This window comes from Thalassophryne amazonica, chromosome 7 (assembly GCF_902500255.1).
Source record: "Thalassophryne amazonica chromosome 7, fThaAma1.1, whole genome shotgun sequence".
Classification (NCBI taxonomy): domain Eukaryota; kingdom Metazoa; phylum Chordata; class Actinopteri; order Batrachoidiformes; family Batrachoididae; genus Thalassophryne; species Thalassophryne amazonica.
In genome coordinates, this window is record NC_047109.1 from 76,494,870 (window position 1) to 76,520,659 (window position 25,790).

At 41.0% G+C, this 25,790-nt stretch overlaps 1 protein-coding gene and 1 long non-coding RNA gene across 4 annotated transcripts in view; one reads left to right on the forward strand and one right to left on the reverse strand.

The window, feature by feature from the left end:
- u2af2a (U2 small nuclear RNA auxiliary factor 2a) overlaps positions 1 to 24,394 on the forward strand; it is a 40,989-nt gene extending 16,595 nt beyond the window's left edge. Inside the window, exons 2-12 of one of the 3 annotated variants that reach the window (XM_034174609.1) lie at positions 6,654 to 6,795; positions 7,835 to 7,870; positions 8,159 to 8,280; positions 11,021 to 11,172; positions 12,088 to 12,204; positions 12,500 to 12,659; positions 12,769 to 12,848; positions 13,606 to 13,728; positions 19,268 to 19,354; positions 23,768 to 24,016; positions 24,125 to 24,394. In XM_034174609.1, coding sequence (XP_034030500.1) covers positions 6,654 to 6,795; positions 7,835 to 7,870; positions 8,159 to 8,280; positions 11,021 to 11,172; positions 12,088 to 12,204; positions 12,500 to 12,659; positions 12,769 to 12,848; positions 13,606 to 13,728; positions 19,268 to 19,354; positions 23,768 to 24,016; positions 24,125 to 24,259 — 1,403 coding nt within the window. In that variant the 3' untranslated portion in view covers positions 24,260 to 24,394. The remainder of the gene's footprint in view (positions 1 to 6,653; positions 6,796 to 7,834; positions 7,871 to 8,158; positions 8,281 to 11,020; positions 11,173 to 12,087; positions 12,205 to 12,499; positions 12,660 to 12,768; positions 12,849 to 13,605; positions 13,729 to 19,267; positions 19,355 to 23,767; positions 24,017 to 24,124) is intronic. The other 2 variants (XM_034174611.1, XM_034174610.1) reach the window with 2 other exon arrangements.
- On the reverse strand, positions 506 to 25,420 carry LOC117514246. Its single transcript, XR_004561841.1, has 3 exons — positions 25,289 to 25,420; positions 8,479 to 8,482; positions 506 to 516 (listed from the first exon to the last, which is right to left on the reverse strand). It is a non-coding gene; the product is annotated as an uncharacterized LOC117514246 (long non-coding RNA).
- Positions 25,421 to 25,790: the final 370 nt, after the last annotated feature.

Genomic DNA, 25,790 nt, shown 5'->3' on the forward strand with positions numbered 1-25,790 from the left:
TTGTGAATGTGTGTGTGTCAGAGTAAGTTTAATACTTTCCTGACATAATTTAATGTAATTTAATTTTACTGGCTCGATATCCAGGACAAAATGGCATTTTAACATGTATTTTGCAAGCATTTTTCTGAGTGTTCAGTCGCGAATCTCCATTGAAAATGCATTAACATCCGGGAACTTCATCAATATTTTGCCCGGTTAGGAGACGTCATGTTGCTGTACATGAAGGGACCTTTTCGTTTAGTGTGCAGCAATGGGAGTGCGCTCTCTATTTCTTATATACAGCTCCATGACTATAGTATACTATGTTACGTCATATCTGTACCGCATGTGTTGCTAACGTGCTAACGCACCGTGTAGAGACAGTCGAGTTAGTGGTACGTGACACGTGACACATGACAGTGGTGTGCCGCAGGATTTTGTAAATATAAAAAGGGTGCCGCGGCTCAAAAAAGGTTGAACATCACTGCCATAGACATCCCATAATAGACAGGCATTTTGGTCACGTGATCTGGAGCACTGAGCCGCCCGTCTTGAAAGGTTTTAGCGCTGCAGCGGACTTGCGCTGTCAGTGGAAAATGCATGCTCTGCACTGGTAATCACTGTCAATTCTCTGGCCAACTTCTCCGCCATTATTTACATTTAAGAAGTGAAAACTTGTGCTTAGGTCAATTCAGATACGTAGATTTTATTTCTGAAGTCAGATTTATTATAACTGTTGATTGTTTCTTTCTATAGGGCTGCGAATGGAGCATAAAATGGAGCTCCTGTCAGTAGAAAACTCATGTCATCAGTCAACTCTGGCTGATTACTCTTCCCCCCCCCTCTCTGTGCTTTGACAGTGAAGGATTAGAACAAAATCATGTATGGAAGAGGCAAAACAGGCGGTAAAGCCAACGCCAGTGTGAAGACTCGCTCCTCCCGTGCTGGATTACAGTTTCCACTCAGCGGTGTCCACTGTCTGCTGGGGGGCTGTGCAGGGCGTGTGGGTCCCAGATCCCCCATTTGCCTGGCAGCTGTGGCTGCTGGGATCCTCGAGCTGGCCGACGGTGCTGCGTGGGACAGTGGGAAGACTTGTATCATTCCCCGTCACCTGCAGCTGGCTGTCCGCAACGAGGAGGAGCTCATGAGCGGCGTTGCTAGCCGGTTTGGGGATCTCAGCGGTCAGGTGTTTGAGCGCGGCTGCCGGGTGGGTGGGGGCTCCGGCACCCACGCACTCTGTGTGGTTGCCCTTCCTCGGCGGGCGGTGGGCGCGATCGACTGGGGGCTGCGGTCCAGCATGGGATGATTTCGTTCTAATCCTTCGCTGTCAAAGCAGAGAGAGAGAGAGAGAGAAAAAAAGAGTAATCAGCCAGAGAATTGACTGATGACATGAGTTTTTTATTGACAGGAGCTCCGCTTTATGCTCCATTCGCAACCTTATAAGGAGAAAGGGTCAACAGTTGTGATAAATCTGACTTCAGAAATTGAATCTACGTATCTGAATGGACCTAAGTACAAGTTTTCATGTCTAAAATGTAAATGACAGTGGAGAAGTCGGCCAGAGAATCGACAGTGATTACAAGCGCAAAGCTTGCATTTTCCACTGACAGCAAGAGACCACTGCAGCGCTTCAACCTTTCAATATGGCGGGGCCACGATCCACTCGGTGCAGGCCTTTTGTACAGCTCGACCCCATCTAGTAATTCTGTGACCAGGACACCCAGACAACCCAGAAGAAGTATAGGCTTTGCATTTTACCAGTTATACAGTTTCATGATGAAGTGGTATAGAGGAGGATTTTCTTAAAAAGAAGACCTGAAAGTTTAGCTACAAATTACCAGAAGGTACATCTGAGATGCAAGTAGGGATGGCTATCGAGAACCGGTTCCTTTCGGGTATCGTTAAGAAATGATTCGATCCACCGACATCAATAAGCTTTGTGCTTAACGATTCTGTTATTGGTCCTTCAGAGTGGCCGTTGTTTTGGCGGGTGTTTGTCAGGAAAATGATCATTTCTCTACATTGATTACAGACCCTGCAGCGGGTCCTTAATCAACTTTTCTGCAGCGCGGCTTTGCTTTGAACCTTGAACCAATCGAAGCATGGTTCGCAGATTGAAGCAATGCTTCGGTCGATTGCTTCGTTTATTTCTTTGTTTCGCTTAATTTTCCCCCGCTAAAACCCTAAAGAGCATACGTCTGTGAGTATTATTTACCTTTTCTATGTTAAACCGACCTGTTATGGTCTTCTGAAACAGTTGATAGATGTATTTTATAACTTAAAAACGGGAGCGATGCTAACGCGTTAGCATGTCTATGGCATTTTCAGTGTTAAGTTAGCATTTAGCAATTGCAGCCGTCACTTCCGGGTGCATTTGTTTTCAAATTGTAATATTCCTTAAATTTATTTTTGCTTATATATTAATAATCCAATGATTATTATATACAATTTTAGAGAAAGAGACAAAAAGAACCTGAATAGAAACACAACAGAAAATATATAATAGCAACTAACAGAAATAAATGTTTCCTGTGAACACCTACTGACTCTTACACCTCCATTTCATCCCTGTCTTATTTAAGTTTAATGAGTTTGTTTCGGTCAAACCATAATTTCAGTTTGTTAATTTCTTCAGTGATTTCCTCCAGAACTTTCTGCCAAACTAGAAAACTGCTGCATCCTAGTAAGAGCAGAATACTACTGGAATGAATTTGAATAAGGAAAGTTGTATTTTTTTTTTTTTTTTTTTTCCTCACCTAAATGGATGCTGCACTCACTCCAGTTTGTCTGGAATAGTCCCAGATTGCATTTCAGAGCTTCTAGAATTCAAACATTTTCATGCAGGTGGTGTTGGGGGTAATTTTGGGTTTCAGCTTTTTTTGTTTTTCACCACTTTCATCCCTGAATATGAGTTGTGATTCACTTTTGTGCGGATTAAAGTTACTAACTGGGACTCCTGTCTCGTTGCGAGAAAGAAATGAGAATCGTCCTCCGTTCTGTTCACACAGCTCCAAATGTTGCGCGGCTCTCTGACAAGTCAAGATAGAAGGATAGAATTCAGTCTGAATAACTTAAAGCGAAACACAGTTTTGTTTATTTTTATTTATGTCCAGAGATCAAGGATACAGTGACTAATTTCATATTTATTTAGTTTAAGACTCAGGGAAATACATAGAAAACCTGTAAAGCCTACTTTTAGTACAAAATTCACGAGGTATCGATAAGGGAATCGATAAGGAATCGGATCGATAAGCAGAATCGATAATGGCATCGATATTGATAAAACCTTATCAATACCCATCCCTAGATGCAAGGCTAGATTTGATCTGTTTTGGTGAAAGAAAATCCTTCTCTGCTCTACTCCACTATGAAATTAGGAATGGTGTTGCAAAATGCAAAATTTGCACTGTGCACAATTTCTCCAATCACAGCCACATAAGCCTATTATTTCTTCTGGGTGTCTTGGTGGCTTTCCTCACTCTTCTCCTTCTTGCACAGTCACTTAGTTTTTACGAACTATCAACTCCATGCGGATTTACCACAGAGTGCCATACTGTTTGTATTTCTTTGCAATTTATGTAAATAAAGTCCAAGACGTATTCAGTGGCTGCTTTACCATCAGAGAGCCTCATACACAACTGCTAAAAAAGACTCCAAGCTGTCATTAATGTTAAATTGGGCAATACACAGTATTAAGGGTAGGGGTATGTAAACGTTTGATATGGGTCATTATGGTACTTTCTGTTCAGGCATGCGAGAACTGCGCATTTTTGCATGTTTATGCATTTTAAAATTTGTGCCATAGTGTTTTGCCTGAGATACAAATCGGTCTGTTTTGAAAGCACGCATTAGATGTCGTAAAAAGTAATTGTGACAATCTTATGTTTATACAGTGCTACTGTAAATGGGTGCAAATTGCTGTAAAGCGATCAGACTAAAAAACTCAAAACCTTGCTTTGTAACCGCACCAAGCCAAACAAAATGAGCCCAAATCTCTGGAAAGACAATAGAAAGAGACAAAACTGGTGATCTGGGTGCTAGGAGAATTGACAGCAAAACAGGCATCAGGTAGTCTTCAGACTGGACGTTGTGTGAGGTTCAGGCGAGTTGCTCTGCATCTTTCTTCAGTAAATTAGTGTTTAAAGGACATCTCATGTTATTTAACATCCTGTTAGCTAGTATTTGATTGCAAGTCTATATGTGCACATGTGATAATAATTACTGGTCGCTGATGCATTTTATTGCTAATTATTAGTGACGGAGAAACCGAAGTGTTTTGAACTACTGAATCACTATGAAGCAATTGTGCTGAAATGGTTCAGTGTTTTGAAACATTTGATACAGTTAAATGTGGCGACATCTGCAGGCCAATCTTTACATAGCACTTGCATGTAAGAAAACAGTCAGGCGCTATTATGTCTGTTAAATAAAGACTGTGTGCATCTTGAAATTTTTTACTATATTTTCATTTAAATACATTAATAATGTGATTGTGCTATCATAAAATACTGTATGTAAATTGTGAAATGTTTGTGCAACTAGGGACTGTGATGACCATAGTTGTACAAAATGAAGGGAATTTCAAAGGTTTTTATTTAAATACAAGATCATTTCAGCAGTGTTGGGCTTGAGTCTGTTTCTCTACAGTTTTGGAGAAGATTCACATGCCACAGAAGTTGCTGGCATATGAAGACAGATTTTGTCCAGCTTGAAAAGAGTTGGATAAACAGCTGCCTCCATCCTCCCTATTTCTCCTTGCAAATTCACTGCAGAAAATGGTTCTGGGGAGCATTAGCATGGCCAATAACCCTTCAGCTTCTGGGGAGCTTTGCCCCAGTTCCCACCGACTAAGGACCCTCTTGACCACTGCCCATTAAGCATTTTTTTTTTTTATTTGCCTTGCACATGTCGTGCCTGCTGTTAGCATTATGATTTAAAATTAATTAAACAGTTGCACAGTCAGCCCGGGAGTTTCATATCCAACTGGCCCACAAACCGCCAGTGCACAGGGATAATAAGAGTTCTGCTGTGGCATTTATGTGCTGACTGTGAAAATTGGGTGGCTTATAATAGAAAGTAAAAGTTAGTTAGGGTTAGGGTTACCCTAACCGTAGTTAAAACAAGAACGGTATTGTTAACTCACCAGTACCCCACCTGAGGCTGGTGTACAGTGTGAGACCATGAATCGTGTGCTCTGAACTTTTAAACCCTGTGGTTTTGTCGCACAGTTTGAGCTGGAGCCAAGTACAACGATTGAAAATATCGTACAGTGTCTGCCCAGCTTAAGTCAGTGACGTCTGTAAGTAGCTGGAAGAGGAGGTACTGTACTACAAATGTTGATACGGCTGACATCCGAGTATAACAGGCATGTAACCTGTTGTGCCCAGCTCTATTTACCATTTCCCTCTTCGCTCTGTCTTCTTGAAAAAAATATCTGAGCTTTGCACACTTGGCAGCATCTTCCTCCAAAGCTTTTCTTTTTCTTAATCTAGCTTTTTCTGCTCCACCTGGCTTTTTTCTGTCCATCTTTTCATTCACGGGCCACTCCTCCTATACTTGCTAGTAGCGCAAGTCCCATCTGGGCGCACAGGGCTTGGACTGAACTAATTGTAATGAATCCATAGGGGTGTTAAACGTGTTATGGTATGTCCCTACCTGCTTTGGAAAAGATAACAGCGTTGCAAAAGAAGCAGTCTTAAGTTATTTTCTTGTGAATTTTCGTGATTGTGAAACATTTATAACACTTAATGTCTTCTCTTTAACATACAGCAGCCCAAGTGCCTTGCTGTGTAGCCTAACAGTTAGTGGTGGTCATATATGTATGCATATATATTAACACCCCCTCACAACGGCCCCAGGTTGGACCAGCCCACCAGGAAAACTCCTGACTCTCCCGATTACCCAGCACGCGGTAGGGTTTCACCCAACCACTAACCATGAGTGCGGAAAAAAGTTTTTGCGTTATCAGTCATGCTCTCTGAAAAATGGGCAAAAAAACAAAATTCTACCAGGGTATGTAAACGTTTTGAGCACAACAGTAGGTTGTGATATCAATTTTGGTTAAAAGCAAACAAAAGGTGAAAATGTGCAAAAGAACATACAAATACGGCACATGTTAAGCAGTACAATTAAATTGAGATCCTGGCTACAGGCCCAAGATTTTAAGTGGTATTGAATTAAATAAAAGTTGTACAAATGCTGTTCCCTTAAAATGTGTTTATCCTGAAGTATTTAAATAATGTGTAGGTTAAAGTCTGTCTATAATATGATGCTGCATTAGAAACGAGCAACAATGGTTCGTGAGTGAAGTATAATCTGGTCAGCAGGAGAACAATTTGCTGTTTTCTTAGCTGTCTCCACCTTGTTTTGCCTTAAATTCTAGGATGTGATCGCAAAAGGATTTCTATAAAAAGGTAGATGGTGAACAGCTTATGATTTGGCCAGGATTTTTTTTTTTCAATCAGATGTTTTTTTGCTTTAATCCCTGCAAATGCTCAGTTGTATTGACTTTCACAGAACCAGCACATTAGGGTTAAGAAGGCTTTCTCATTTTATTGATACTGATGGATGTCTTTTAAAGTGTTTATTTTTTAATTTAATATACTGACACTTACTGACTCTGGGAATGTTGTTCCTGTTCTGTCCTTATCCAAACTCTGTTATCATCCCTGCAGCTGAACGGGACAAGGAGAATCGTCACCACCGCCGTTCCTCCTCCCGCAGCCGTAGCAGAGAAAGGAAAAGGAGGAGTAGAGACAGGGACAGGCGCAGCAGGGACCGCCGTGGAGATAGTAAGGATCGCAGACACAGACGCAGGTTAGTAAACTTGACCAAAACTACATATACTTGAATCTGTTTCATATAATGATATTGACAGTTATAATGCTGTGGTATGTGCTGCATCATGTAGTATGTGCCACTTCAGAGGTACATGCTACATGATGTTCGTGGGTAGTAGGAACTCAAATTGTCATTTTTGACCTCTGCACGTTCGATACACAAAGTGGCGAAAAACATTGCAGCGTTTCCCCACAGGTTTAGAATTTACTTGTGGCGGGCAGCATGGCGTGTGTGATGAACAGGTTCACAATAAAGTAGTCAAAACAAAGGTTTATTAAACACCATTTGTTACAAAACATACTCAATATCATTAAATAATTTAGAAATTTACATCTAATCAAATTAGACAATAATTATGACAAAGGCAAAATTATAAAATAGTAACACTGTCCAAATACTTATGGATGTGACTGTTTTATTACTTATCTAAGCTTAATGCACAAAAGCACAACAAAGTTAATTGTAACAATTTTTCAGCAACTCAGTTACCTTATAAAACAAACTGGTAAGATTGCTGCATCATTCAGTTTTCTCTATGCCTATCAGTTTTTTTGTTTGTTAGTTTTTTAAAATTCTTTTCTACTGGGATTTTGGAATAATGTTGGCAACTGCCTTCCTTAATCACTCAAGGCATTCATACGGTGCATCCGGAACATTCACAGCGCTTTACTTTTTCATGTTGTCATTATGGGGTGTTTGTTGTGAGTAGAATTTTGAGGGGAAAAATGAATTTACTCCGTTTTGGAATAAGGCTGTGACATAACAAAATGTGGAAAAAGTGAAGCGCTGTTAAAACTTTCCAGATGCACAGTATGCACTAAAATTCAAATGTTATTCTCTTTATTAGTTCGTTGCTGCCGTGGTGTACACAGTCAGGCTGCTGATGGATATCTCTGGAGAAATCTAAAGATGTGGAAATTGTGTTGTAGCAGTAACCCATTTATTTTGAAGTAGAAATGTGGTGAATGTCATGATTGCTTTCAGAAAATATGAAACCCTTCCAATGTCATTTCAGCTCACCATCCAGCTACCCACAGGATAATGCTGGAAGGTAATAACCTAACACAAAACTGGCATAGCAGATATATTGTATGCAACAATTGTATGGCATTTTCTATCCTGTTCATTCTGCTCATCATGATTTTCCAATGTTTGTAATTTATTGACACATTGTTTTCAGTGATATTTACATTATACTTCTTTTAGCCACAGTGTTGAGGTCATTATGTATCTATTACACGTGAGATTAAGAGTGGCATGCACATATTTCACATCTTCTAGCCTTAACTTGGATACATTTTCATTGTATTGTTTCATGATTTGTATCACTTTTATTTAATCTCGTTACCTCTCATAGCCGTTCTCCACACCGTGAAAAGAAAAAGAAGATAAAGAAGTACTGGGATGTCCCCCCTCCTGGGTTCGAGCATATCACTCCCATGCAGTACAAAGCCATGCAAGGTAACATATAATTGATTTGAATTTTTTTTTTTTGTTTTTTTTTTTGTTTTGTTTTTTTTGCACAACTATAGAAATGCTTCACATTAAATACATAACACATCCATTTTAATCACACATATCTTAAACAGTGTGTATCAGTCTTAAGGGCTTCTGACACTTGCACGACTTTGATCCGCTCACTTGCACACACTCGTAAACTCGTCTCAGACTTGTTATAAACTGTTGGAAACTGTGCACGGCTTCATGTATGTGTGCAAAGAAAATTTGAAATGTTCAAAATCTCCATCACCCATTAATGACGTGACCATTGCGTCAAAAGCGCAGCATGTGAGTGCGAGTGATTGCGTCAGCGCGCAGCTCATCTGAACAATTATAGTGAGATGTTAAATCTATCATAAACATACTTTTACAGCTGCACACAAGAAGGGATGAACATGCAACTGTTTTACCAAGCCATTACAATATAAACATTACAAATAATTACCTTTTTAGACTGTTCCAAATGCGTTCTCCACCACATTAAGTGCACGCGTGCAAGAGAGGGAAAAGCTGCTGCTAGACCAGTCTGCTGTGATTCCTGAAGTGATTAGAGCCGTTTTCAACAGCCAACTCCAACAGAAAATGACGAAATAATGATTTTATATATGCAGCGTCCAGTGCACAGCGTGTGGCAGCCAGTGGAACAAAGCACGGCGCCCAGCTGGGAACACAGCGAGTGGGATCGTCACGATGATGTGCGTGCAAGTGCACAGATCAAAGTCGTGCAAGTGTTAGGGCACCTTCATTAGTGTGGTAAAGTAAGTCCCTTCGGCTGCTTCCTTGTTTTGTACTTGGGGTCGCCACAGTAAATCCAAGGTGGATCTGCATGTTGAATTGACACAAGTTTTACACCGGATGCCCTTCCTGACGCAACTCCACATTACATGGAGAAATGTGGTAGGGGTGGGCTTTGAACCGGGAACCTTCCACACTGAAGGCCACCACCCCCTTACCTTCATTAGTGTGATGCCAACACAAAAATTATATATATATACGAGGTGTGTGAGAAAAGTAACGGACCTTATTATTTATTTATCTATATTGATTTGAATCACGTGTGATTACACCAGACATGCTTGAACCCTCGTGGGCATATGAGAGTTTTTTCACGCCTGTCGGTTACGTCATTCGCCTGTGGGCAGGCTTTGAGTGAGGAGTGGCCCACCCTCTCGTCGTTTTTTTTTTTTTTTTTTCCATTGTTTACGAATGGCTCAGAGACTGCTGCTTTGTTTGATCAAAATTTTTTCAAAACCTGTAAGGCACAACTGAGTGGACACCGTTCGATAAATTCAGCTGGTTTTCGGTGAAACGGCTGATGAGAGATTATGGAGTTGGAGTTTTACTGTCGCCGTAAGGACGGCCCACGGCGCCTGACGGCGATCTGCGGCGTCGTCTCGCTGTTTCAAGCTGAAAACTTCCTAATTTCAGGCTCTGTGGACCCAAGACGCTGTGAGATAACAGAGAACTTTCAGAAGAATTCGGGATCAGGAGTTTATCCAGACATTCCACTGTTAAAGGAGATTTTGTAATGAAAGAACGTGCGGGCAGGTTCGCATGTCGGGCCGGACCCGACCGCGGGGGGTCGCCACAGGAAAAACACCTCCATTGCAAACCTTAACAGACAAGTTGGAACATGCCCAAGCTGTTAAACAATTTCTCACTTGTTGAACGCCATCAAAAGCCGTCTGAATTTTACAAATGGTTTTCAACACGGAGTTGTTTTTCATGTCGCGGCGCAGACGGATTTGCCACGTCGTCACGGATCCGACTCGGCAAATTCGTCCGCACGTTCTTTCATTACAAAATCTCCTTTAACAGTGGAATGTCCGGGTAAACTCCTGATGCTGGCTTCTTCTGAAACTTCTCTGTTCTCTGACGATGTCCTGGGCGAACAGAGCTTTAAATTAGGATGTTTTCAGCTCAAAACAGCCAGACGGACGCCACCTCCGACTGCGCCGCGCCGATCCGCTTTGTGGGCTGTGCTTAAAGCGAAAGAAACTCCACAATCTCTCATCAGCCATTAAACTTTACACCGAAAACCAGTTGAATTTCTCGAATAGTGGCCACACGGATATCCCTCTCCGGTCCTGAAAAATTTTGATAAAGCAACGCGCGCCGTCTCCAGCAGCGTCTCAGACAAAGAGATTCCGACGGGAGGGGGAGTCCACACCTCACTCAAAGCCTGCCCACAGGCGAATGACGTCACCGACAGGCATGACAAAACTCACACATGCGCACGAGGGTTCAAGTTTGTCTGACGTAAAAACATATGAATCAAATCCATTTATTTTTTGAAAAAAATAAAAAGGACTGCTTTTTATATCAGACCTTGTGTGTGTATGTATATATATATATATGTGTGTGTATGTATATATATATATATGTGTGTGTGTGTGTGTATATATATATGTATATATGTGTGTATATATATATGTATATATGTGTGTATATATATATGTATATATGTGTGTATATACATATGTATATATGTGTATATATATGTGTATATATGTGTATATATATGTGTATATATGTGTGTATATATGTATATATATGTGTGTGTGTGACCTCTATGCCTTGTTTTTGGAATTTTTGGCAGAACCACAAACTTGCCTCACTGCAGCATGTGCTGTAAATGAATGGTAAACTCTTTGGGTGAAGGGAGTGAACACTAAATCTTACCTTTGTCTTTGCTCTTCAGCTGCAGGCCAGATCCCAGCCACAGCCCTCTTGCCTACCATGACGCCAGATGGGCTGGCTGCTACTCCCACCCCTGTCCCAGTAGTAGGCAGCCAGATGACCCGACAGGCTCGCAGACTGTATGTGGGCAACATCCCGTTTGGTATCACAGAGGTGAGCTACATGACATGCAGTTGGTCAAACATTTACACAGTCATGGACATGAATGTCATGGAAATATTGGGCCGTCAGATTTCTTCCTTCTGCTGTTTTTGTGGGGTGCAGTGATTGTACAACCTGCATCTTTAATTGACACCCCCCCCCCCCCCCCCCCCCCCCCCAGCCAACACACAGAATAAGAATGTGGAGGACACATTTTCATTTATTTTGAGTTTTCTTCAGTCAGTATAGGGTTAAAAATAAAATAAAATAAAATTTGCACATACAGCACACCAAATACTGGTTGAAAGTTACCTCTTGACTGGATGCTTGTAAAGGTATATGCAGTTGACCATAGTCTTACGAGGTGACATCAGGTGTGTCCAGCCAGGGAGGCAAAAGTCCAAAAATCATTGAAAATAAGCCTGCACATAACTGTCCGTTCAGTTCAATTAAAACTTAATTTGTCCTCAAAGGAGCAAGTCAAGACAAGCAGGTAAGTACACAATCATTTGATATACACAAAGACAGCAATAAAACCAGTCAAGTATGCAAGTATCTCGCATAATAAGATGTTATTATCAGTCTGATGGCTTATGGAAGAACCACAAATTCCCTCCTTTTTGTTTTATATACAGACAATCTGAATTGCATACCTGATGGCAACACTGAAAAACATCAGAGGATGTGTGGGGTCATGAATAATCTTTCATGCTTTTTTTTTTTAAGAACTTGTTCAGAATAATGCTGCACTAGAGATCAGAGGGTAAAACTAAAAACGAGTTTCGTAAAAGTTGTACAGAAACAGTTGCCTTATTGCAATGGGTGCGAAGCAACTCTGTTGCAAATTTACGTCTTGGTAAAATGAGCCTGCATGCAGCAGATGGTAAAAAATTAAATTTCTCAATATTCTTTCTCTGTTTTCTGCAGGAGTCGATGATGGATTTCTTCAATGCCCAGATGCGTTTGGGTGGTCTGACTCAGGCCCCTGGAAACCCTGTCCTTGCAGTGCAAATCAACCAGGATAAGAATTTTGCATTCCTTGAGGTTAGATAATGTAATCATCAGGGCTAGACATTACCACTGGTACAGTGGATTAGGGAAGTTTATGGTGTCCAGCCAGTTGAGTCCTGGGCAGTCAGGCAGTTTGTGTCAAGTCCAGGTATATGAAAATGAAACTCATTCATGTGTCTTTTCATAGGTACCTTTTGTAGGTGGTGCAGTAAAATCTGAAGGGTGGCTAGTACTTTTCAAATGTGCTGTATCCCTTGTACATGTCCCCTGAATGCACCCATGGCATATTTTGCCAAACAGTTTTACCTGTCATTTTGTTTCTGTATAGTTTCGCTCAGTGGATGAAACAACCCAGGCCATGGCTTTTGATGGCATCATTTTCCAAGGCCAGAGTCTTAAGATTCGCCGTCCTCATGACTACCAGCCCCTACCTGGCATGAGCGAGAACCCCAGTGTCTACGTGCCTGGTGCACAGAATATTTTTAACTTTAAGTATTGGGGGCGGAATATCTAATCCTTTACTTCAATCATTATGGGCCTTCACTCTTTTTGTTTCTCAGTGTGTTTATCTCACTGTTGTTTGTGTGTCTCGTGCAGGTGTGGTGTCCACAGTGGTGCCAGACTCAGCCCATAAGCTCTTCATTGGTGGCTTGCCTAACTACCTGAATGATGACCAGGTCTGTGTTTTTAACATGGAGCTGTACTCTGATGATTTTGAGCCATTTTCTGTTAAAGTGTTTGAGTGGTGAAAAGTGACATTGCTTTGAGAAGCAGCATGCTTAGTGATATATAGCATGTGCCACTGGGTACTCAGTGATGTACAGTACAAAAAGCAGACCCTTTAGTATTGAGCTGCAATTTAGTTTTTGCTCTTAAAGCCAAAACATGGCAAATAAGCCAAAGAATAATGATCAGTCTGTGGAGAATGTCATAACCTAAAAATCTACGATGGCTCAGAAAGTTTAAACACTGGCTGTCTGGTTCAACAAACCTTAGCATGTAACAATGAGTAGAGCATGTGTTTCTGGGTAACCTGTAGAGCAGAGGTCTCAGACTGATTCCAGAAAGGGCCAAAAGGGTGCAGGTGTCTTTGTAACCACCCGCTCCACCAGGTTAACTGATTTCATCTGCTCAAAGTGATGTTAATCAGTGAAATCACCTGTTTGGTTACAAAGAAACCTGTACCTTGTTGGCCCTTTCTGCAGTCAGTTTGAAACCTCTGCTGTAGAGTATGCAACCCAAGTAGAACTGAAATTTGAATAACACTGTGTATATATGAAGTGAAAACACAACCACTTGCTAAATAATAAAATGGCAGTTTTAATTTGACCAGTGAACAAGAAAGACTGGGTCATTCTATTTATGCGAGCAATTCCTTCAGGTGCAATAAATGCAAGACATGCTGTTGTGTGACGTTCTTCTGATGTGTCTCAGGTTAAAGAGCTGTTGACATCTTTTGGACCTCTGAAGGCGTTCAACCTAGTGAAGGACAGTGCCACGGGTCTATCCAAAGGATATGCTTTTTGTGAATATGTTGATGTCAACCTTAATGACCAGGTACCCTGTACACATGAAATTCTCATATTTTAAAAACTTGACACATTTTCACACTTTTTTTTTTTTTTTTTTTTTTTTGAGTTGGAAAATCATTGAAATGTTCAGTTTGCCTCAACTTTGTTAGGCAATCTTTAGTTGGCCGTATACTACACAATGTTACAGGAATGCATGTTACCTGAGTATCATAGAGGAATGCATGCCATGTGAGTGTTTGGTTGAGAATATACTTGTGGAGAACGTAGCATATGATGAGCACTTGAAAAATAAACTAATCAAACAAACTGTTTATTACAAACACACGCGGTATTGTTAAATAATTTAGAGATTTACCAAGTAAACAAATTAGACTACAAACACGACATGCCAAAGGCAAAATTACAAAAATGGTGTCAGACCAAATACTTGAGATCCTGGCTGTATTTCCATAGTTAAAGTTTAATGCGCAAAAACACTACAGAGCTTAACAATTTTTCAGCAGCTGGTGGAATTGCTGTGTCATGCAGCAATTTTCCCGGTGCATTTTTATTTATTTATTTTTTCCTCCCAGGATTTTGGAATAGAATGGTGATCCTAGGCTTATAGCGTAACGATAGTATTTTAATAATCTAAGGTAAAATTAAAACATTTGGCGGTATTTCTCTTGCATATGTCACACAACCCTAAAATGAGCTGTATCAGGTTTAAATTATGTATAAAGCAGGAGAATTTCTGTCAGCACACTCATACTTTGGTGACGTTTAACATGAAATATGAAACTGACGAAGATGGATAAAACTTTATTTACATTATGGCCCCTTTATTCTACAATCCTTAAATGTTATTTCCCTGAAAATGATTATATGGCTGTATTCAGCCATGAGTGACCATGAGACATTTGAATGATTTGGGCACCAAGCAGAACAAGAGGGGAAGGGAAAAATCACTTCTTAAAGCTAGTAAATGGTGCACTAAAAGACACTTTCTTCAGAAAATGTGTAAAGTGTGAATCCTTTGGAAAGTGACAAAAAATCGTATCGAACTTATGCATGCTGTGTGAATCGTGTTTGTAATGAGGTGTGTGGGGCTGTAAGGTAGACATTCAGTGCTCTATTAAATGGCATTGTTGACATGAAAAATTGGAATTTGGATTTTGTCTTCCTGGGCAGGTCTCAGTTTACCTGGGCATTCTGCCAAAGTCGACCCTGTCTATGGGAATCTGTATGATCGTTGTTGTGTGTGTGGGTGGGTTCAGACCGAAACACAGCAGTTCAAGCATTCTTTTAAACTTATGTAATGCAATAGGTGCTGCATTTCCCATATTGCATCATAATGTGCATTGTGTGGTGTCACATACGAGGTCTGTTAGAAAAGTATCCGACCTTATTATTTTTTTCAAAAACCATATGGATTTGAATCACGTGTGATTACATCAGACATGCTTGAACCCTCGTGGGCATGCAAGAGTTTTTTCACGCCCGTCGGTTACGTCATTCGCCTGTGGGCAGTCTTTGAGTGAGGAGTCGCCCACCCTCTCGTCGTTTTTTCATTGTTTAGGAATGGCTCAGAGACTGCTGCTTTGTTTGCTAAACTTTTTTCCAAAAACTGTAAGGCACAACTGAGTGGACACCATTCGATAAATTCAGCTGGTTTTTGGTAAAAATTTTAATGGCTGATGAGAGATTTTGGTCTGGTAGTGTCGCTTAAAGGACGGCCCACGGCGCCTGACGGCGATCTGCGCTTCGAGGCGGCTGCGTCTCGCCGTTTAAAGTTGAAAACTTCCACATTTCAGGCTAAGTTGACCCAGTAAGTCGTCAGAGAACAGAGAACTTTCAGAAGAAGTCGGCATGAGGAGTTTATTCGGACATTCCATTGTTAACAGACATTTTGTAATGAAAGAACGTGCGGGCAGAGTCGCATGTCGGGCCGGACCCGACCGCGGGGGGTCGCGACAGGAAAAACACCTCCGTTGGAAACCTTAACGGGCAAGTTGGAACATGCCCAAGCTGTTAAACAATTTCTCAGTTACTCACTTGTTGAAAGCCATCAAAAGCCGCCTGAATTTTACATATGGTTTTCAACACGGAGGTGTTTTTCCTGTCGCGGTGCACACAAATTCGCTGAGTCGTTTCCGTGACGGCTCGGCGAATTTGCGCGCACATCTTTCATTACAAAATGTCCTTAAACAGTGGAATGTCCGCATAAAGTCCTCATGCCGGCCTCTTCTGAATCTTCTCTGTTCTCTCACGACGTCCTGGGTGAATTAAGCCTTAAATTACGATGTTTTCAGGTATAAACAGGCCGACGACGGCACCTGGAAGCGCAGCGCGACGTCCCGCTCCGTGGGAAGTCCTTACAGTGACAGAAACACCCCATAATCTCTCATCAGCCGTTAAACTTTTCACAGAAAACCAGCTAAATTTCTCGAATAGTGTCCACTTGGATATTCCTCACAGGTCCAGAAAAAATTTTGATAAAGCAACGTGTGCCGTCTCGAGCAGCGTGTGAAACAAAGGAATTGAGCCGAGAGGCCTGAACCACATCTCACTCAAGACCTGCCCACAGGGAAATGACGTCACCGATACGCATGAAAAAACTCACGCATGCGCACGAGGGTTCAAGCATGATTGGTGTAATCGCACGTCATTCAAATCCATATAGTTTAAAAAAAAAATAAAAGTGTCGGTTTATCTAATAGACCTCGTATATGCTATTACAAGCTGAGAGGGACATACAGGGGTGTGTGTTTGCAGGCAGGCGCTACATGCACGCACACACGCACTTGCACTTGACAATACAGGCATTTTCATCGAACTGTTGCTAACAGTTCAGATCGCTCCAGTTTTTCAGAAGAACTTTGGGATTGCATGCGTAGTTGGGCTCTGTGCCATGGAGTGGCGCAGGGAGGAGGAGGAGGAGACGGACAGAGCCAGATGTGTGGCTTTATGCGGCTTTCGTCTTGCGCGTTTTCCCAAACATCAGGCACATGCAGCAGGTGGATCACCTGCAGGAGCGTGCTGAAGAGCACTGAAATGAGACTTTTAGCCAACTTGATGTCACCAATCAAACTGAATGCGGTGCAACAGGGTTTAATTGTGCGCGCGCTTCTTCCTCCGCCGGACTGGAGGAGGTGCAGAGATGTCTGGCTGCACGTGGTCTCCTCTCGCTCCTCTGGTTCTGCTGGCTCAGACTCGTTCTCCTGCTCATCGGTTACAACAGCAGGTGGAACACCTGCAGGAGCGTCCTCAGGAGCTTCAGCAGAAAATGTGTAACGACACTTGGCTGACTTCGTGTCACTGTTCCTCTTTGGCATACTGCATCAAACTGAACACTGTGGAGCCGAGTTTAGTTGTGTGCACGTGATAGAAAACTGATTTGTCGTGCTGCGCAGTGAAATGTGACGCCGCGTTACAAGTCGTGTCAAAACTTGACAGTTTCCGTGTCACTTTGTAATAGCGCGTGACAGTCTGGGCTCCAAGAACCATCACAGGAACCACTGTGAATGTTCTGTTAAGGATCACTACTCATCAAGACGGATCAACATGCTCAGTTGCGACCTCTACGACACGAGGTGAAATGAGGGTGGTGCGTGACATTCGTGGAAGATTTTTTGACAGTCAAAAACATGCTCAATGAATATCAAGAATATCACGCACCAACACGCACTATTAAGAAACCTATTCAGATGCATTAAGTCACCTTAAAAATGCCAGGAATGTGTCACGAATGACAGAAAAATGACATTCGGAACGCGTCTTGCTTATGTGTAAATGCACCATTACCCCCAACACAAAAATATTTGAATTCTAGAAGCTCTGAAATGCAATCTGGGGCTATTCCAGACAACAAACTGCAGTGAGTGCAGCATCCATTTTGGTGAGGAAAAAACCCAACTTTCCTTATTCAAATTCCTTCCAGTAATATTCTGCTCTTACTAGAATGTAGCAGTTTTCTAGCTTGGCAGATAGTTCTGGAGGAAATCACTGAAGAAATTAACAAATTGAAAATATGGTTTGACAAATTGTTATTAAACTTAAATAAAACAGGGATGAAGTGGAGGTGTAAGAGTCACTAGGTGTTCACAGGAAACATTTATTTCCGTATTTATTATGTTCATTGTTAGTTGGTTTTATATTTTCTGTTGTGTTTTTAATCGGGTTCTTTTTGTCTCTTTCTTGAAAATTGTATTGTAGCATTATTAGTTAATGCTATTATTATTGTTGGTATTATTATTATTATTATTAATATCTAAACAAAATAAATTTAAAAAATATTACAATTTGTAATACATTTGACTCTTTTACAACAACAAACGCTGAGCCATTAATTATTATACATAAAACAAATGCACACAAATGCGAATAGCTTAATGCTAACTTTAACATTGAAAATGCCATAGATCTATCAACTGTTTCAGAAGACGATAACAGGTCGGTTTAACATAAAAAAGGTTAAATATTACTCACAGACATGTGCTCTTTAGGGTTTTAGCGGGGAAAAATTAAGATAAAGCGAAATAAAACCAACGAAGCAGCAGGTCGGAGCAATGCTTCATTGCTTCAACGAAGAGCGTGCTGTTGAAATGGTTGATTACAGTCCCTGCAGAGGTTCAGTAATCAATGTAGAGACATGATCATTTTCCCGACACATACCCCCCAAAACAGCCACTCTGAAGGACCAGTAAGGGAACCGGTAAGCAAAAAGGCCGTTGATGTCAGTGGATCAAATCATTTCTTAACGATACCTGAAGAGAACTGGTTCTCGATGCCCAACCCTAATAATGACGCACTCAACCATCTGCCAGACTGCCACAACAAACGTGTGTGAGGTTGTGATGTGTCCATTGTTGACACAATGGGGGGGGGGGGGGGGACAAAAACTTTGCACCTTGAAAGCACTGGTATGGAATAAATCCTCTGCTAGTTCACGTTGTCCAAGATGCACGCACTGGAGTTTAGCGCGCAAAAGAAGTATTGAAGAAATGCTGTTGCATGTACAAAAAATACAAAAATTTTCCACGGTTTGATTAGTTCATGAGCAGGACATAAATACTTGAATAATCTTGGCAGCATATGTGGCTGTTACAAAAGGTGAAGTGCTAACTCTCATACGCATTTGTCTCTGACCAAACAAAATCTGTTCTGAGCTCAGTTAATGTGTTTCTTTATCATTCACTTTATACAGCCATAAATAACATTTCACCCATGGAGTCATTTTGTGTGTCTCCTCTGCGCGCTTGAGTGGCACAGCACAGAAGTAATTAAAAGTGGGAAATAGCATTTTTAGTGCATTATTTCTCACTTCCTCGACCACCTGTGGGACAACGTGTGCAGTGTGGCTCCATTCTTCCTTTGCTGCACAGGTAGAGGTGAATACTAGTTTGAACACTGTTCTGCGGTTGTTTTAAAATGTTTCTGTGTGTGTTGTTGGCTGTGTGGTTGAGGCACTATCACATCGTATAATTATTTTGTGTATGACTGGCTTTGTTAAAAATTACTAGCTCAACAGCTCACCATTGAATTCGTTTTAGAAAGTGTTCTAAATCTTTGATTTTTTTTTACAGGCTATTGCTGGGTTGAATGGCATGCAGCTGGGAGACAAGAAGCTCCTGGTGCAGAGAGCCAGTGTGGGATCCAAAAACGCCACTCTGGTAAGTGTCCAGCGAGGAAGGCAGGCTGGTGGGAGGTTAGATGTTGCAGTTGTTGGAAAAGTTGAGGGCTGTTCTGTAGTTGTTTACAGAATTGCACAGCTGACATGCCAGTATTTGTCTTTTCTGTTTCTCAAGTTGTATTAAATCGTGGTTAAGTGTGCTTGTTCCAGAACAGAAGACTCCTGGTTCAAGTCTATCCCTGTCCATTCTCCATGTAATATGGGCATCTGGCATAAAACCTGTGCCAAATCAACATACAGATTCATGTCACAGTTCTGACCCCAAGTGAAACAAGGGAGAAGGGACTTTCTAATAGAAGACAACTGTTTTTTTATTTATGTATAAAATACACAGTAGTGAGTGATACGATGCCAAATAAATGTCTTTTTTTTTCCCAAAACTTTTACCTCAGTTGGGATCAATGAACAGTGTTTTATTGGCTTTCTTTTTTGTGCACTGCCCTCACAATTCTGTCGCTATTAAAGTTGAGATATTTTTGATAATTGAGTCAATATTTTTATAGCTATTTAGCTAACATTTTGAAGTAAGACTTTATTTTTTCATTTAACTTTATCATGTTTGATCAAAAATGAAAAGCAGATTTCTGCAGTTTAGCGTTGAAACTAGTGATGCAATGATCCACATTTTTTCACTTCCGAACCAATCCCGATATCTGAATTTGGATGTCTGCCGATACCAATACTATTCCAATACCAGCGCTGTGTTTGCTTTAATATTGTAATTATCATTATTATTGATTTTATATGAGGATATTTTGTATCCCCACTTATACAGCTTCATGATGAAATGGTATAGAGAAGGATTTTCTTAAAAAGATTTGAAAGTTCAGCTACAATTTGCCAGAAGGTACATCTACAACCCCTGGCAAAAATTATGGACTCGCCGGCCTCGGAGGATGTTCATTCAGTTGTTTAATTTTGCAGAAAAAAAGCAAATCACAGACATGACACAAAACTAAAGTCATTTCAAATGGCAACTTTCTGGCTTTAAGAAACACTATAAGAAATCAGGAAAAAAAAATTATGGCAGTCAGTAACGGTTACTTTTTTAGACCAAGCAGAGGGAAAAATATGGAATCACTCAATTCTGAGGAATAAATTATGGAATCACCCTGTAAATTTCCATCCCCAAAACTAACACCTGCATCAAATCAGATCTGCTTGTTAGTCTGCATCTAAAAAGGAGTGATCACACCTTGGAGAGCTGTTGCACCAAGTGGACTGACATGAATCATGGCTCCAACACGAGAGATGTCAATTGAAACAAAGGAGAGGATTATCAAACTCTTAAAAGAGGGTAAATCATCACGCAATGTTGCAAAAGATGTTGGTTGTTCACAGTCAGCTGTTTCTAAACTCTGGACCAAATACAAACAACATGGGAATGTTGTTAAAGGCAAACATACTGTAGACCAAGAAAGACATCAAAGCGTCAAGACAGAAAACTTAAAGCAATATGTCTCAAAAATGCACAACAAAACAAATGAGGAACGAATGGGAGGAAACTGGAGTCAACGTCTGTGACCGAACTGTAAGAAACCACCTAAAGGAAATGGGATTTGCATACAGAAAAACTAAACGAAAGCCATCATTAACACCTAAACAGAAAAAAACAAGGTTACAATGGGCTAAGGAAAAGCAATCGTGGACTGTGGATGACTGGATGAAAGTCATATTCAGTGATGAATCTCGAATCTGCATTGGGCAAGGTGATGATGCTGGAACTTTTGTTTGGTGCCGTTCCAATGAGATTTATAAAGATGACTGCCTGAAGAGAACATGTAAATTTCCACAGTCATTGATGATATGAGGCTGCATGTCAGGTAAAGGCACTGGGGAGGTGGCTGTCATTACATCATCAATAAATGCACAAGTTTACGTTCACATTTTGGACACTTTTCTTATCCCATCAATTGAAAGGATGTTTGGGGATGATGAAATCATTTTTCAAGATGATAATGCATCTTGCCATAGAGCAAAAACTGTGAAAACATTCCTTGCAAAAAAAACACATAGGGTCAATGTCATGGCCTGCAAATAGTCAAGATCTTAATCCAATTGAAAATCTTTGGTGGAAGTTGAAGAAAATGGTCCATGCCAAGGCTCCAACCTGCAAAGCTGATCTGGCAACAGCAATCAGAAAGTTGGAGCCAGATTGATGAAGAGTACTGTTTGTCACTCATTAAGTCCATGCGTCAGAGACTGCAAGCTGTTATAAAAGCCAGAGGTGGTGCAACAAAATACTAGTGATGTGTTGGAGCGTTCTTTTGTTTTTCATGATTCCATAATTTTTTCCTCAGAATTGAGTGATTCCATATTTTTTTCCCTCTGCTTTGTCTAAAAAAGTAACCGTTACTGACTGCCACAATTTTTTTTTTTCCTGATTTCTTATAGTGTTTCTTAAAGCCTGAAAGTTGCCATTTGAAATTACTTTAGTTTTGTGTCATGTCTGTGATCTGCTTTTTTTCTACAAAATTAAACAACTGATTGAACATCCTCCGAGGCCGGTGATTCCATAATTTTTGCCAGGGGTTGTAGGATGATTTGTTTTGGTGAAATAAGTACTTTTATTTATTTTTGGTGGTTTCTTTCGGCGTTTTAGAAATGCGCTCCATCCTCAAAACTGTACACAACCCCCCCCAAAGAGTTCTTTAGAATGCTGAAACACACGCAAATATAAAAGAATGAACTAAATATGATCAGTGATATACATGTTGTTTGCAGCGCCATTGTTGGGTCAGTGGCTAAGGTTTCATCTCTTGAACACCAGATGGCACACCCACCCCCAGTACACATACCGTTTTGAGGACAGCGCATTTCTGCGTTTCCAAAATGCCACAAAAAACACGAAAAAACAAATTAAAGTACTTAATTTACTCATGTTTGCAGACTGTCTGGGTAACTCGTCACACCCTTCCGACCGGCTCCTGCCAGATTTCTGGTCTTGGTTAAAAAAAAAAAAAAAATCCCTGTGCTCTTTAATGTGGTACTTTTTCAAATGTTTAAGTTTGTTGTATTGTAGGTCACAATGGAGCTTCTGCCTCTCGGTACAACGGCTCTGCAAAGATTGCATGTTACTGTCTTGCTTTGTGGCGTTTCTCATACAAAATATTTCCTCACAGCAGACATGTGCTCCCCTGCTAGCTGGCTGCAAACTGAAGAAAGGGTTTTCTGAATGGAGGTGAGACACGCCTCCGTGCAGAAACGGCCCCCCCACCGCCACCATGCACTCTGCAGCCAGCCAGCAGAGCACTTGTGGAGACGGTTCAACAGGCACAACTCCTGAATCGGAAAACTCCACGTTGTATCTTTAATTTCTGATCCGTGAATTATGTTTATATGAGAACCCGATACTGATACTGGATCGGATCGGCCCCATCCCTAGTTGAAACTGATCACAGTTGGTCTGTACGGACCCCCACTCCAGGGGTTCCAGCACACATGTGAACTGCGGATTAATTGCAAAGCTTACATAAGTGTGATTTTGTGTCAACCTCAGGGAGAGAAGAGCTCCTACTGTTGTGTGCACATGGTCTGTGCTGCTTTGTCCTTCACATGAACAAACTTTTCAGGCTTCTTCAACTTTTCGAACTCTTCATGGTTCAGGCTCTTCTGAATCTCACCACACACACACACAAAACTTTTAACGTTCAGGGCAAAGTGTCCGTCATCTCTTTGCTGTGCAGCTGTGAGCCCAGTGAACAGACAGTCATGCTTAAAGCACATGCGCAGCCAACCTGGCTGATGGTATTTCACAAAATGTTCTCAAATCTTAAAGGTGTCATCGAATTTCTTCAGTATTTTGTTCTACAATGTAGGAAAATTTATTTCAGATAATCTACAAGCCTTGGCGGGCCCCAGACCTCCTGCCTCAGGGTTTCCTTTCCTCAGATTTCTGTTACTGAATCGCATCCCTGATTATACCCATTTACTACGCGAGTCCTGCCATGTGAAACGGTGGTCACTCCCTACATTTTATCTTAGTTGGCAAGTACAGTTCCATAAATGTCTTCCTCCATGATAGGAATGGCACTAAAATCGCTCTACATTAGGTTATTTATCACCTGTCCTGCATGTTTTCCATCTGTTCCCACTGCAACCACATTTGATTAGTCAAGTCTGGTGTTTCTTGGCTCTTGATTAGCTCAAGACATCTGACTTGCTTAATGAGCAGTGGTTGGAGCAGGGAGAGTTGAAAAACCTGCAGGGTCACTGATCTTCAGGAGCAGGGTTGGTGACTTCTGATCTCCAAAGATCAGAATGTATTAGCAGAGATGCTCAATATGACAGGCACTGATTCCTGCACAGCACTAATTGCATTCATTCATTCTATTTGGAATAAGCTGCCATATAATATTATGCTGTTAAACCCTGGTGTCACCTGTCCTTTCAGACTACTATAAACCAAACTCCAGTGACGCTGCAGGTTCCAGGTTTGAACAGCTCAGTGACGCAGATGGGTGGCCTGCCCACTGAGGTGCTGTGTCTGATGAACATGGTGGCCCCTGAAGAACTGCTGGATGATGAAGAATACGAGGAGATTGTGGAGGATGTGAGAGAAGAGTGCAGCAAATACGGTCAGGTCAAGAGCATTGAGATACCTCGACCTGTGGATGGCCTGGAAGTACCTGGGACTGGCAAGGTAGAAATAAATTCTTTATCAACAATCCAGAGTGTGTTTTGTGTTAAGGTAGATGATTGCATTGTGGCTTCCGTCATCGTGATGTGTTTGTTTTTCGCTGTTCTGTAGATCTTCGTGGAGTTCACATCAGTTTTTGATTCCCAGAAAGCCATGCAAGGGCTGACAGGAAGGAAGTTTGCCAATAGGGTGGTGGTGACCAAGTACTGCGATCCAGATGCTTATCACCGCCGAGACTTCTGGTAGAAGAGACATAACAAAAAGAGGGGAGGGAGGGAGGGAGGGAGATGTGCACTGCCCCTTTGTAAACCAGCCCCCTGAGTCTCATGGTAGCTCAACCTTTCAGGTAGAAATGTGGGTGTATTACACATCTGATGAGTTGAATATAGGTGATACCTGTCTCATTTTCTGTATGAAACATCAAACGGTAAAAATACAGATTTGGAGTTGGAGAAGAATTGTGATGATATATGTTCAGTCCATACCTCAGAGGGTTAGTTTTGGCTGGCAGGGGTGTATGTGAGCAGAAGGGATATCAAACATTTTTGAGATGTGTGTAATAATGGATCTCGGGTGGGGTCAGTGATTTTTATACTTTGTGAGAACAGGTGTGTCATTTTGGGAGGGAGGGGGAGCTACACATCATCTTTTATTTAATTGGAGGTAGCTTTTTTTTTTTTTTTTTTTTTTTTTAAACATATATGAGGAAGGAGTTGCTTTTTGGGACTTAACTGGACTAATCTGAGAAGGAAACACCAGGAGAGTTTATGTGATCCATTCATGCAGCAGATGCAGAGAAAGATGAGGCCATTTTTGTTTGACCATCTAGTGTAGAGAAACAGTAGCTGTAACATTCACCTCACTTTTTCACGTCTGTAAGAAGAAGCAACCCCGATTGGACTGGTTATTTTCTTTTCTATTACTATTATTATTATTTCTAAATTTCAGTCAAGCTACCGCCCCCCTCAGGACGATTGTATTTTGTGGTCAATTTGGACTCTGTCTGAATGTTAGCTGTTATTGTTCTATTACTGTGTTGCTCTACTGATTTGAGCTGTAATATCTCCCTGTATTTAGAGTGCAGTGTAACATAAACTGCAGAAAATGACTCAGTGATGCCAATTAGGTAATTTTCCTTCAGGTTTTTATTTTTTGTTTTTTAAATTTTCCATAAACTTTGCAGAACTTTAAGCATGACGTTGTGTCCAGTTTTGTCCTGAATATTAAGTGGATTAGGCCAAACGGATTACTTGACAGGTTCATCATTAATACCACCACAAAAACAAAACTAATGAAACCTTCATGATTTCATGTCAATTTACAAAGTACATAAATTAAAATTTCCAATCAGACTTTGGTGTTTGTATTTTATAGATGTCACTATTGTGCTTTTCAGTTGCAATAAAAGTTTTTTTTTTTTTTTTTTTTTTTTTTTATTATTTTGGTTCAGATTTTGAACATAAAACAAGTTTAGACCTGTTTTCTCTTCATTTTGACAAGACTAAATAAACTAATTGTTACATCTCGTAATGTGTTGCTGACTCATGAACAAGTACTAGAGTGAAAACAAAACTAAGTAAATTTGAGTGTCCAGTCTGCATGACAGCTCTTGGTTTATTTTACACCAGAAAACAGATTCGGTGACACCCCCCCCCCCCCCCCCCCCAAAAAAAAGTTGCTCTGCAGGTTGAATTACAAGCTACAGAGTGATTGATGCAACCACTTGTACTCAGTTTTATTTGGACACAGGTTTAATGTACAGACACTCAATTCATGT